We start from the raw sequence: 14725 nt of genomic DNA, 5'->3' as shown, positions 1-14725 counted from the left end.
TTTAAAAAAATTGTTTCATAAACCATAAAATAATTTTGAAAAAATTAAAAATAAAAAATAAAAAATTATATATATAAAATTAAGTAGGTAAAAATAGAAAGATTAAAAAAATCATTAACACAAACTAGCAAAAAAAAAAAAAAAAATTTAAAAACAAACTGGATTAAACAAAATTAGAAAATTAACAAAAAATAAAAAATAGTAAAGTTACTATTAAAAGCATTTAGAAAAAACAAAAAAGACAAAAATAAGATCAAATTAAAAAAAAAAAAAAAAAAAAAAAAAAAAAAAAAAAAAATTAAAACAATACGTCTTTTCCAATTAAAAAAAATAAAATTAAATTAAAAAACATTTTAAAGTTTAAAAAAAATGTGTTTTTGATTTTTAAAAATAAAAATCAAAATTTTTTATTAAATTTGCATTACTTAATAATTTAATTTTTAATAAAATTTAATATATATTTTTTTCACATTTAAAAAAAAAAAAAAAAAAAACCGTTTTAAATTGTTTTTTTTTTCAAATAAAAATTGTTTAAATTTTTTTGTTTTTTTTTGTTGTTTCAAATAAAATTTGTTTAAATTTTTTTTTATTTTTTATTTTTAATAAAAACAAAGATGGTTTAAAAAAAATAAAATTATTGATCTATTTTTAAATAAAATATATATGTTTAATAAAAATAATTGCATTTTTTCTTTTTTAATAAAAAAATACGTGCTTTTTTGGGTTTTTTTTTTTTTTTAATTTAAATTTCTTTTTGTGTTTTTTTATATTAATTTTACCAATTTTTTTATTTTTTTCCCTTAATTTTCTATTTTTTTTTTTAACTAATTTGTTTTTAATTTTTTTCCCAGTTTTTCCCAATGTTTTTTTTAATTTCTCTATTTTTACTTACTTAATTTTATAAATATATTTTTTTTTAATTTTATTTTTTTTTCCATAGTTTTTGATGGTTTGTGAGATATATATTTTCTTTTACATTTTTTATTTTTTTTAATATTAATTTTACTTTTTTTTTAATTTTTTTCGTTATTTTTCTATTTCTTTTTTTAAAACTAGTTTGTTTTTATTTTTATTTTTCTTTTCCCTAGTTTTTGCTAATGTTTTTTTTGTAATTTTTTAATATTTACTTACTTAATTTTATATATATATATATAGATGTATTTTTTTAATTTTGTTTTCTTTTCCAAATTCTTTTATGTTTTGTGAGATAATTTTTTTTTAACAATTTTTATTTTTTATTTTTGTCTTTTTTATATATATTTTGACCCTCAATAAGTGAGGATCCCTCTTGAGGATTAGGCTTTGAATGATTAAAAAAATCATTAACACAAACTAGCAAAAAAAAAAATTAAAATTAAAAACAAACTAGATTAAACAAAATTAGAAAATTAACAAAAAATAAAAACTAGTAAAATTACTATTAAAAGCATTTAGAAAAAAACAAAAAAGACAAAAATAAGCTCAAATTATTAAAAAAATAAACAAAAATAAACAAAAATAAAATCAAAATTTTAAAAACAATACGTCTTTTCCAATTAAAAAAAATTAAATTAAATTAAAAAACATTTTAAAGTTTAAAAAAAATGTGTTTTTGATTTTTAAAAATAAAAATCAAAATTTTTTATTAAATTTGCATTACTTAATAATTTAATTTTTAATAAAATTTAATATATATTTTTTTCACATTAAAAAAAAAAAAACAAAATCGTTTTAAATTGTTTTTTTGTTTCAAATAAAAATTGTTTAAATTTTTTTGTTTTTTTTTGTTTCAAATAAAATTTGTTTAAATTTTTTTTTTATTTTTTTTTTTTAATAAAAACAAAGATGGTTTAAAAAAAATAAAATTATTGATCTATTTTTAAATAAAATATATATGTTTAATAAAAATAATTGCATTTTTTTCTTTTTTAATAAAAAAATACGTGCTTTTTTGGGTTTTTTTTTTTTAATTTAAATTACTTTTTGTGTTTTTTTATATTAATTTTACCAGTTTTTTTATTTTTTTCCCTTAATTTTCTTTTTTTTTTTTAACTAATTTGTTTTTAATTTTTTTCCCAGTTTTTCCTAATGTTTTTTTTTAATTTCTCTATTTTTACTTACTTAATTTTATAAATATATTTTTTTTTTAATTTTATTTTTATTTTTCCAAAGTTTTTGATGGTTTGTGAGATATATTTTTTTTTTACATTTTTTATTTTTTTTAATATTAATTTTACTTTTTTTTAATTTTTTTCGTTATTTTTCTATTTCTTTTTTTAAAACTAGTTTGTTTTTAATTTTTCTTTTCTTTTCCCTAGTTTTTGCTAATGTTTTTTTTGTAATTTTTCAATATTTACTTACTTAATTTTATATATATATATATATATATATGTATGTATTTTTTTAATTTTGTTTTCTTTTCCAAATTCTTTTATGTTTTGTGAGATAATTTTTTTTTAACAATTTTTATTTTTTATTTTTGTCTTTTTTATATATATTTTGACCCTCAATAAGTGAGGATCCCTCTTGAGGATTAGGCTTTGAATGATGGCTCCGCTAGGGTTTGATCCAGGAACCCTAGGCCTAGGGCCTGGATGATGCAGGTGGCGCAGAGAGGTCAGCGGGCGTACAGGTACAGGGTTAGCTGGCTTCTCCATCGTGGACGGATCAGGTAGACTTTTGGAGCAGGTGACTGCTGGGGTACAGGATTGGAAGCGGTTTTGCGTTAACGACAAACGGGGTTCTGTCGCTTTCGGGAGTAAAACGGTGTTCCCCTTCGCGGCATTTCGGAAAGGGCGGTTGCAGTTTGTTCTTACGGGGAGATTTAACTATGGTAATTCACAATGAAACGGTTGACTTGGAGCCCGCCCCTGAGGATATCCTTACTGTCTGGGGAAAGGAAGTCACGGAGAAGAACATCAGTGAGATCATCGGACATTCAAACAGTTTTCAGTCTGCGCTCTTTCCGGGTGGAGTTTCGTGGCATCAGAATCCGGCAAAGGGGCTCTTGGAAGAGAGTCTGGAGCTCGCTAGCGGGTTCGGATGAGGAGGAAGGGCGCCGGAGGTAAAAAGTCCCTTTTTAAACCAAAGCTCGCTGTATAACAAGGTGGGTACTCAATCTGTTGGTAAGTCGCTTTCTCCTGTAAAAAATTTCGTTTCTCCGGGCGGTCTTGAGGACATCATTCATTTTCCCCAAACCCACGAAGTATGGAGGTCGGTGGGTGGAGCTCAGGGTGTTGGGAAAGGCTCGGGAGATCGAAGCCTTCAGCCGGAAATATTCAGGAGGCCCTCTTCAAATGAACTTTTGCAGAATCTATCCAAAGGGGAAGTGGGTTTTGTGGGTTTTTGCAATTTACCGTCCGCGGGGGTTTCTTCAAATACCCAGGGACGTGGGAATCCGGTGAAAGGAGGCCCATATGCCTTTGGTGAGGCGGGCAGCCCTGTGGAGGGGTTGGTTGAAACCCCTCCAGTAAATGATTTTCATAACACTGTAACCGATGGGAATTTTCAAGAGAGGGAAGAAGGTGTTTCGGCCCCAATCCCTTATGGAAATGATCCGGTGTCGGCATCAGAAAAAGTAGGGGACAAAAGGAAGAAGGCGAAGTCGTGGAAAAAGAAGCGGGTCTCAAACCTGGTTCTAGGTATGGATGTTCAAGTCGATGAGGCATTGGATGTTTCAGAATGCACGCTGGTTGGCAGAGTTCGAGGGAGATATGTTTCGGGCAAATTTTTAAGGCAGTGGGCTGAGAGTCAGTGGATGGAAACTCCGGCAAAGTCCTTCAGGACTGATACGCTGATTAAAGGATGGTTTATGGTAAAATTTGACACAAAGGAAGCAATGGAATGGGTGGAGGCGCGGAATTGAGCGTTCGGGAGCAGACCTGTGTTCTTCAAACGATGGACACCCTTGTTCGATGCTTCGAAGGAGAAAGTAGATGAAATCCCCGTCTGGGTCAGGGCACCAAATCTCCCGCCGTTCCTTTGGGTGGACTCTGTATTCAAATCTATTGGGAACCATTTGGGCACATTTTTGGATGTGGATAGATCATATTTGCATACTTTTGAAAGAGCGGTCGCAAGGATTCTGGTAAGGCTCAATCCATCGGATGGGTTAGCTGAATCGTTTACATTGCAGTACAGGGACTATGTATATGAGCAGGTGTTAGACTATGAGCTTTTCCCTTTTAGATGTCACTGCTGCCATGAGTACGGGCACTTAGCGAGGGAGTGTCCGTTGGGAAAAAGAAGAAGGTGGGCACAGCATAAGGCGGAGGATTGGGAGGATCGGTCGGGTTTTCACGATGCTCAGAAGAAGGATGAGGGCGTGCAGGTTGATCATCAGAATGAGACCTTAAACCCCCAGTCGGAAGTTGGAGTACAGCAGAAGGAAGAGACCCCGGATCAAGAAGCAAAGGACCAGCCCTGTCGGGAAGATCCTAAGGCAGTTTCCGTCGGCCCATCGGAGGATCCCTCTTCCGGGAGGCAGTCCTCTCCATTACCAGATACTGAAACTCCTGTAACGCTTAATGATGCTTTTGTGTCGGATGTTGTTATGATGTCGAATTTAGAAGATCCCCTGCAAAACATAGAGACCTTATCTGAAGCCATTCCGTCATTAAATCTGAACTGTGAGGAGTCCCCTAAAAAAGGTCAGGGATCGGGTAGCCCTTCTGTAGCTCGACATTATAATTTAAGATCCCTCCATAAGCGTCCCGCCCACACAAATGATCTTCAGGAATCGATGGGCGGTCTCAGCCCTGAGATGTCTAAGGGTTTGTCTAAGAAAGGTAGAGGTAGGAAATCTCTTTTTTTGAAGGCTCAAGTTAAGGCTAAATTTGACGTGGCTGACGGAAAACAAATGTCGATCCCTGGGGCGCTTAGAGCAGCGAAAGCCCCTGAGACGGTTATCAAATGATCTGTTTGTCCTGGAATTGCAGGGGTTTAGCTAGTAAACCCAAAAAACTAGCTCTAAAGGATCTCATTTCACGCCATCAGCCGGATGTTGTCTTTCTTCAGGAAACCTTGGGAAAAAGTAATGATATTGAATTGGCCTTGCGAACTCTTTTCCCGGGTTGGTTGTTCTTTGCACTGGATGCTGCTGGTCATTCTGGAGGTTTAGCCATTGGTTTCAAGGAAGGGAGATTTAAGGTGCAAAACTGTTGGGGTTCATCTCAAGCCCTTGGAATGGAGGTGCTCTCGGTTGATTTTGACCAACCTCTGTTGTTTATCAATATATATGGACCTTGTCAGGGTAGGGTCCCTTTTTGGAATGATTTTCTGTCTAAAGAGCTTTTACTTAACAAAAACCTCATTTCACTATGTGAATGATTGATGCTATGTGATTCGTTCCCCACATTTCACTAGTTTCAATCCCACTTCTTCACCCCTGTGAGCATCACCCGATGCAATGAGTGCTAAGTGAACTATTCAAAAATCATGAGAAATTAGTCAGTTACGACTACCTCTCATGGAAATGGTCATACGTTTGAATGACTTACTTAACGCAGTTGAATCCCAAAAATGATATCTAATATAATGCACTGCGTAAATCCCCCATACTTAAAAACCTCATTATTGGGGGTGATTTAAATTTCTCTCTGGGGATGGCTGAAGCCTGGGGACCCTCTGCGAGGGAAGATCCTTTGACAGATTTTTTCTCAAAAGCTCTCCAGAACGCAAAATTGATTGATGTCAACATCATAAAGGCAAAGCCGACCTGGAGGAACCGAAGAGCGGGAGAGGGGAGAATTGCAAAGAGACTGGATCGCTTTCTCATAAATGAAACTCTGGCGGCTTATATCCCGTTGTTTCGGCAATGGGTGGGGGAAGGGGGAAACTCGGATCATTTCCCAATTTTCCTTGAATTTTCAAAACCCCCTGCTAAACCGGCCTCCCCTTTCAAATTCAATGCTTCTTGGCTTCAGGAGGAGTCTTATCAACAACTTTTCAGGAGTACCTGGAGACATCTGGGTCCAAATTCTCTGGAAAACAAAGGAGGTCATTTTATGGAGAATCTGAAAAGACTTAAGAAAGCATCCATTGAATGGGCATCCGAGAGGAGAAGGAAACAAAGCGAGGAGTTGGTAAAAATCGAGGAAGTTCTCAGTCTGTTGGAAGATCCTGAAGCGGATGCTTACGTCTCTCAGGAATCAAAAGAAAAAATCTTGGCTTTAGAAAAGAGTAGAGCAAAGATTTTGTTGGATAAAGAAGAGGAGTGGAGGTTGAAAAGCAGGGCCATTTGGCTGAAAGCTGGGGATGAAAATACAAAAAAATTTCATAATTATGCCAAAGGCCGGAAAATCGCAAACACCATTTGGAAGATGAATGATCCTGAAGGAAGGGAGGTGTCATCCTTTGAAGCGATTTCTTCTTTGGGGAAGAATCACTTCCAATCCCTCTTTTCTGATCCCGGGGGGATATCTTTAGCAGAAATTATCAGAACAGCACAAGCTTTTCCTAGGTTCGTGGAAGAGGAAGATGCAGAATTGTTATATAGGGAGGTGGATAAGGAGGAAGTGGAGTGTATTATAAAGGCCATGCCAAGAGACAAAAGCTCGAGGCCGGATGGCTGGACTATAGAGCTTTTTGCCCATTTTTTTGACCTTATTGGTGATGAGATTACTGGGGTGGTGGAGGAATCCAGAAAGAGAGGTGAAATATACAGTTCCTTCAACTCTACTTTTATAGCACTCATTCCAAAGACTGAGAATCCTGTCTCTTTTGAAGACTTCAGGCCTATCCCCCTGTGCAATACAATTTATAAGATTATAGCAAAGATCATCGCGGTGCGATTGAAGCCTATTCTCTCTGAATGTATCTCAAGTGAGCAGTTTGGGTTTCTGGATGGCCAGCAAATTCACGAAGCAATTGGTGTGGCTCAGGAAACCATCCACAGCATCAGACAAGCAAAGAAGAAAGGGGCTGTCTTAAAAATTGATCTTTCCAAGGCCTATGATAGGATTAGCTGGTCGTACCTTAGATTATTACTGACTCATCTTGGTTTTAAAGTGGAGTTTATAAACTGGATTATGGGGTGCATTACTGCCTCTCAATTTTTCAAAGGTCAGCGAGGACTGAGACAAGGATGCCCCCTGTCTCCCCTGCTCTTCCTTTTGGCAGCTGAGGGACTCAGCCGACTGATCCTAAAAGCAAAGCACTCAGGCTTCTTCACAGGTTTGGAGGTTGCTGTAAACCTGTTCATCACTCATCTTCTCTTTGTCGATGACATTTTGTTATTTTTAAATGGGAATTTAAATGAAGTAAAAGCTCTTAAAGATATCATTGACCTGTTTCTAAAAGCTACAGGACTTCAAATAAATTCCAGAAAGTCTCATTTTATTATGGAGGGTTTTACCAGGCAAGAGGAAGCTGCAATCACATCCATCTTGCCTTTTGAAACCTGTCAGATGGATCTGCCATTTAAGTATTTGGGATTCTGGTTAAAGCCGTCCTCATACCGAAAACAAGATTGGCTTTGGTTAGTGGCAAAACTGAACAGAGGATATCGCACTGGAGCTACAAGTGGCTTTCAAGAGCTGGTAGATTGACACTGATCAATTCAGTTCTTCAAGCCATTCCTGTTTTCTGGGCAGCGCTGACTTGGATTCCCAAAGGGATTATTCATAAAATAAAGCAGATTTGTAGCAGATTCTTGTGGTCAGGCTCAAAGGAACATTCAGTGCTTCCCTGGGTTGCTTGGGAAAAGATTGCTAGACCAAAAGAATGGGGTGGCTGGGGAGTGAAACAACTCGTGGATTTTTGTCAATCTTTGGCGGCAAAATCGGGCTGGCGTATTGTAGTAGCTGAGAACCTGTGGACCAGGGTTGTAAAAAGGAAATATATTGACCCAATTCCCCTTGAAGAATGGATTATAAGCCCAAACAAAAAAGGGAGAAACTGCTCGGTTATCTAGAAGGCCACTATTGATGCTTTTAAAATCATAGAACAAGGTTTGGCTTGGAAAGTGGGGAACGGTGAATGTTTGCGGATTGGTAAGGATCCTTGGGTGGGGTGTAATGAGCGGTATGCTTTATCTCCTGGTCTGATCGTGCATCTGGCATCAAAAGGTATTAAACACCTGCATCAGATAGCAAACATGGGTTTGTCAACCATTTGGGGGCAGGGCTGGAAATCAGCGGATGATTTGGACCTGGATCCCTATTGGAGAGATGAATGGCAAGTTTTTACTCAGGAACTTGGGCGCACGAATGTTAGGATAACGGATTCACCAGATTCTCTGGTTTGGGCACATGCGGAAACAGGTCGCTATTCCCCAAAGGCTGGATACGATTTTTTGATGAAAAGAAAGGGGTGGGAGCCTCCGGTTTGGTGGGCGAAGCCACTCTTCAAACTAAAATGCCCCAAAAAAGCCAGAATTTTTCTTTGGTGCGCCCTTAAAAACAAAATCCCCACGTGGGATATCCTCCAAGCTCGTTTCCAGCTGGGTCCGAGCAGATGCGTTCTATGCAATTCTGACTCTGAATCTGTTTCACATCTTCTTGTGAGCTGTCCTTTCACAAAATCTGTTTGGGAGGAAACAAAAAAGCTTCTAAATTTTACCGGAATCTGGGAAGGGGTGAATTTATCAGCTGCATGGGAATATTGGTGGAATCACTATCCTGAGAAAAACATGAGAAATCTTCCTCCTATTGTCTGTTGGGGTATTTGGTTAGCTCGAAATGGTTGCATTTTTAATGAAAAGGTCACTACTGTGAATGTCATAGCTATACAAGCTTCAGCCATTTTAGCAAGTTTACCTGAGCCGGAGGGTCCCCAGTCTTCAAACCAGAGTGCGGATGTCGCTATCAGAGAGGGCATCCCATGGGCCTTCTTTGACGGGGCAGCCCAAAACAATATCACTGGGGCTGGAATCATTATTCACCTAAGCCCCTCGCATTCCCTTAAAGCATCAGTTGGTCTTGGGTCGGGTACAAACAATTTCGCTGAACTATCAGCTCTAAAATTACTCCTCTGCTGGCTCATCCATAGGAATATCCTCACAGTTCAGATTTTTGGTGATTCGACAAATGTGGTTAACTGGGTCAATGAGAAATTTGCTTGCCGAAATTATATGCTGTTGCCTCTATTAGAAGAAGTCCGTAGATTAAAGTCACATTTTAATATTTTTTCCATTGCTCACATTTACAGGGATAAAAATGAAGAAGCCGACAGGTTCTCTAAAACAGGTTTACAGCAGACTCTGGGAACTTGGAGGATAACGAAGCAGATTCATGATCAGATCCGTGTGTCGGATCTGCCCCCTTTTTTGTAGTTCTTATCTTTATTTCTGTTTCTTCATCTGGATGATCTTGTTCTGAAATACTTCTGGTGCAGGAGCGACAGTATGTATTTTGGTTATTAGACTTGTTTTCCTTTGTATTGGGCTGTTCTCCTGTAAAAAAGGAGGCCCAGAAACTCTGGTGACTGGTTTTGAATTTATCTTTTTGAGATTGCGCTGTTCTGGTCGTGAACAGGGGAGATCCCACAGCCTCCTGTTTTTTAGTCTTGACAAACTCGATGCCCATGAGGAGATTAATAATCTCTATGGCACAAGAAATCTCAGTTGAATGTTTACACATTCTTTTTTGTAGCTTTTTTATTTCTAGATTAATAGAAAAGCGCGGTATTTTTTCCTCGGAAAAAAATATATTTTTATATTTTTTTTAGAGACAATTATTTCATTTGGATTGAAAATTTAATTAACGATGTATAAATATGTAGTATATCGAAAATGCAAAATATCGACCTTTTTCTTTAAATATGCAAATCAATAAAAACCTCACTACAAAAAAAATAAAAAATAAAATAAAAACTAGAAAATATGAAAAAGAAGACCACTTCCAAAATTATTAAATTTACGAAATAATTATTTACATTTAATATGTTAGAAAAATTTAAAGTCAAAAAATAAGTCTTTTAAAAAAGGGTCTGATGCAGAATAACCACTTTTTTAAATCAGCATGAAAATCACTACCATTCTAAAATGCAATGTACATAAAAAAAAAATTAAAGTGCCAAAAACTATGCTTTAAAAAAAACATGTGTGTTCTGCATCACCCATTTTCAAAATCGGGTCACTTTTTTGCTATCTCTACAAAACGGGTAACAGTAGCAGTTCCCGTTTCAAAGTTTACCTTGTTGCTACACGAAAAATGAGAAATACATGAAAAAATGTGATTGCAATCACATTTTTCATGTGGTAGGGTTCATCAAAAGTATACAACATGAATACTCCTTGGATGAAGAATCAAATTATGCATCCAACAAGTGTTGCTACTCGAAATTTGAGTAAACCCATTGGGAGATAAGTTGAAAATACGAGTTGAAAAAATAGTTTTTTTTTTTTCTCTCTAAAATTTGATGATGTAATCTAATCTATTATTTCCATTATCATTTTATAATTTCCTTAAGAGGCTCATTTTAGACCTCAAAATTTCCCTAATGAAGTGGAAGGGATGTCAAAGGTATGTTCTTCATAGTAATGTTCCTTGTGACATCTAAGATTGGAAATCCGAACGTAGTCTCAGTTTCTCGTGTTCGTTTTCATCAGTTCAACCCCAAGGTACATCTCTTTTGCCACCATTACCATTAATTTTGTTATCATTTCTAATCCCTTCACCTTCTTTTCCAACCATTCTTCCAAAATGTCTAAAGACGGTAGAATCTGGTGTAGTGTCCCAATTGGAAGAAGTTACAACTGAATTAGGTATTATGTGCACAGGTCCTAAGTCTCTTCAAGGTGCTCCCACTGTAGACTCTACTTGTGAAATTGCCACTTCTTGAAGTATCGGTACTTGTTTTGTTCCCACAACTGCTCCCAATACAAGTTGTTCCTGTTATGATGTGCCTTCATCTCTTGTGTATGGTTCTTCCTTATTTCAGGCCACTATTGTAGCAGAACATTCTCCTTCCTCCATGCTTCCTGCATAATGATTAGCAGGGTTAATTGGGGGGGTCTTTGTAGGACCAAACAAATCTGAAAGAAATTTCTCACTCTAAATAAATCTTCCTTTACTGTCTCTAGGTCTACCTCTAGTTCTACGCATAAGAAAAAGAACTAAGGAAATTGATTAGGGACAACCAGACTTTGGAGCAACCCCACCATAATGAATGTGTGGCTCTTCACTCACGTGTTACCATACTTTCCCCGCCCTCAAGTTTCTCTACAAGTTTACTGTCAAAAACATAAATCTACCAAATTGTTAAAAGAAAAATGTTACCTAGACCATTTGCAACTCCCCAGCAATGGGGCCAAAAATGTTAGGGGTTTTATATGTTTATATTAATTTCCCTTCACTTTAAAATGTCAATGAGGTTCGTAATCTTAGAGCTGCAAAATATCATGGTTTTAGGTACAGATCCAACTATCTAATCCACATTATATTTAATCCTAAGATCAACCTAATACTAAATGAAGTTCCAAATACTCAAATTTAAGTCTTTGCCTTAACTCCAAGTTTGAAAATAATTCACTACTACGTTCACACTTGTTGAAGTAAAGAAACCTATTGATTTCTACTCGAAAATAACATAAATCAAATGATTGAATTACTTTAACAATACGTTGTGTTTATAGTACTGGAATTCTAGCTTGTTCTAATGTAATTGCTCAGATCAATCCAAGTTATACATCCTACTCAAAGCAAATTTAATAACCATATATTCCAACTTAATCAATCAAATAACTCTAACAATATCTTAACCCAAACGAACTCATGTGCTCATAATTCCAACCCCGGGGCTTTTAATCAAACAACTATTCACTCAACCCTAACCTGTGATAATAAATTATGATTCCGACAATAATGCATATGGCTAGAAATTCTATTCAATTCAAAAACAAGAAATCATTAAAAAAAAAGCATAATATTTGCCGCAAAATTGTTGCTTCTGATTTGAAAATTACCTAAAAGAAAACTAATGTAAGAATGAATGAATTCACAATCTAATTTGTTGTGTAATGATAAGCGTCCACTTTGAAAGTTTCTAATTATAGAGTTCCCTATTCATATTGAAAAATAGCAATTTTAGTCATAAATAGTTTGTACACTCTACTTCAGAGCTTAAAGTTTATAAATCGAAATGCTTCAAATCTAAGGATTGTTCATTTAAAATGCTTCAAGCTCCAGACTGAAAATTCAATGCTTCATCTTCAAACTACAAGGAATGAAAATGATACTTAAATGTAAATACGAGTAATTGAAAATCCCAAATGTTCAAAACTGAAGAATTCAATTAATTGTAATCATATTCATAATATTATCAAACATACTACAAGTATTCTATACTAATATACATCTATTCCTACTCTAACTAGAATCGATTATAAACTTGACTGAGATCAATGGTGGGCCCTGACCATGACCTTAAACAAGTTAAACTACAATAATGAACTGGTAAATTAATAACACATTAACTCATGAAATAGAAGTCGTGATTACTATATTAACAGTGTTTCAAAAATACATATATAAAGTAGTTCCAAGTTGAAATAAAACAAAGGTTTTAAGAATGTTCAAAGCCATTGTTCTCTCCTCCTCACTTGCCAACCCTTGTAACACTACTAATTGCTCCCTTTAAAGAGATCACAACCTAAATATAACTTAACTGAATAAACAAAAAAAATAGTACAACATATGATCTGGACTTAATTAAAGCAAGTCAGGTCTCGGAGATCACCCATACAATCTAACATATTCATAGGGATCTTGTCATGGTACTATTCTTGGGAGGGATTTGTTATCGCTATTGTCAAAAGAAACATGAGAAGATGACATTGTTGCTTGGGGATCATCGTCTAGTTGACTGGTACCGAATTCTAGAACATTGGACTGAAATGAGTACAAAACTAAGTATCGAACAACTGTCAGGTGCAACACGAACTTAAATGTTGACCCTCCAGTGTAGTCTTCCAATGCCATCAAGTTCCTATCCTCATGCTTAAGAATCCTAGTAAAGTTACAGCGAAATTTAGTCAAAATAATATTAACTCACTTAACATTTATCTAGACTAACCAAAGTCATGAAAATAGGCCTAATTGTGACTTTACCTCAATTCATTAACTGGAACAATTTGACAAGGATAAGGTAGCTTTTGAGGTGTCAAAAAAGGTCAAAATGGAACATGTTATGATAAAAAGTAGCAATATAGACAGTCCAAAAAGAGACAAAAGTAGGCCCCAACAAAGAGCCTTTAGCCTTATAATTTTCGGGGATGTTCCTTTTTGTAGATGAGAGATGTGAATAGATTTGTCTCATATATGTAACAACCCATCTCGAATCACAAGTAGCATGGAAATATTATCATGCATGTGCATCTATATGATAGCTACATATGCATGCACCACATATATTGCACTAGTATATATATTAATTACTCATGAAGAATGTCTAAATATATGATAAATGAATTAATTATCAAATGTTCTAATTAAATACCTAACACTCATATGTTTTCAAAATAAATATTATTTAAATCATTGTAATATTATTTGACCATATACTAGTTTATCAAATCAAAATAAACCAACCATCAAAATTAAAAGAAAGGTGATGTCACCCTATCTTATAGTGTCATCCGACTCAATTGAATGCAGAAATATGACAAGGCAGCCATCATTTGACAAAAATAATATCCCTGTATAAGATGGTGAACGAATGCGTAGGGGGGAGGAACCTCCACTGTTTAAGTGAGGAAAGGGAGATTTTGTGAGGTTCTATAGTGGTTGTTAGTATTCCCTTTAGAGTTGAAGGAAGGAATTTCCAAGAGGGTCATTGATAGAAAGGAAACTGAGCCTTGGATGGTCTTTAAGTTTTTGAGCACGGAGGGCAGAGTGCTGAAATTTAGACGTATTCTGGAGTTGGGTACCGAAGTTGTGCCCATTTTGGTAAGGAAGATTTGGTCATTTTAGCAACAAAGGCAAATTTGGAGTGACGACAACCCATGAGCGACTTCAAAAGTAGAAACCAGGTATGTACTGTGGATTAAATTAGTGAATTATGTTTTCAAATATCATTGTTTGAATAATTAGCATCGATATGTCAAAATTTGTTAATTTTCCGAAATCGGTGCATTAGATTATATCTTAATCGCATTAAGGAATAGAGATTGGAAAAGACCTGAGATAAAAAGTATGCTTTTACTTGATTGTTTGTAGCCAAACCTAGGCCCCACGAATACAATATTTACCAAATTGCTCCAAGGGAATAAACCCCCTCTACATAAATTACTCTTGGTTGAAATTTTGAGAAAATATACAATATTTACCAAATTGTTCCAAGGGAATAGAGCCCTTCTACATAAATTACTCTGTGAAATTTTGAGAAAATATCATTAAACGCAAAATTATTTGTTTTAATTAATTTCAAAATACAATGTTTTTAACTCTCAAACAATGGATGTTCATATAACAAAGACATTTGAAAACCCATGAATTGCAATCCATGAAAACCCACACGGTACAATTTTTTTTTTATGAAAACACAACAATGAGATAGAAAATGTAAGTTTTAAGGGATCTCAAACTTCATTATTAAATTATTAAACATGTATGTAATTTCCAACAGCAACCAAATAAGAACACATGAATTAACAAAGATCTAGGGATTTCATATCTTTTTATTTTTATTTTCAAACAAAATTACACCTAATTTGGAATTTTTGACCTATTTTCCTAGCATAACTGAAATCTTAATTTTTATATATATCCATTATTTGATTAAAAGATTGTTCTAACAAATAGTTGAA

At 34.9% G+C, this 14725-nt stretch overlaps 1 protein-coding gene across 1 annotated transcript; it reads left to right on the top strand.

Moving 5' to 3' along the window:
- The first annotated feature begins 8074 nt into the window (after nucleotides 1–8074).
- LOC149184157 (uncharacterized) lies at nucleotides 8075–9250 on the top strand. The gene has a single exon (XM_089415245.1). The coding sequence runs from the start codon at nucleotides 8075–8077 to the stop codon at nucleotides 9248–9250; it is 1176 nt and encodes a 391-aa protein (XP_089271371.1).
- The last annotated feature ends 5475 nt before the right edge of the window (nucleotides 9251–14725 follow it).

This window comes from Pinus tabuliformis, chromosome 3_2 (assembly GCF_031772625.1).
Source record: "Pinus tabuliformis cultivar Carrire ecotype Pingquan chromosome 3_2, CPIR1, whole genome shotgun sequence".
Lineage (NCBI taxonomy): Eukaryota > Viridiplantae > Streptophyta > Pinopsida > Pinales > Pinaceae > Pinus > Pinus tabuliformis.
Note: the sequence above shows the minus strand (reverse complement) of the source record. Positions and strands in the feature narration are given on the sequence as shown.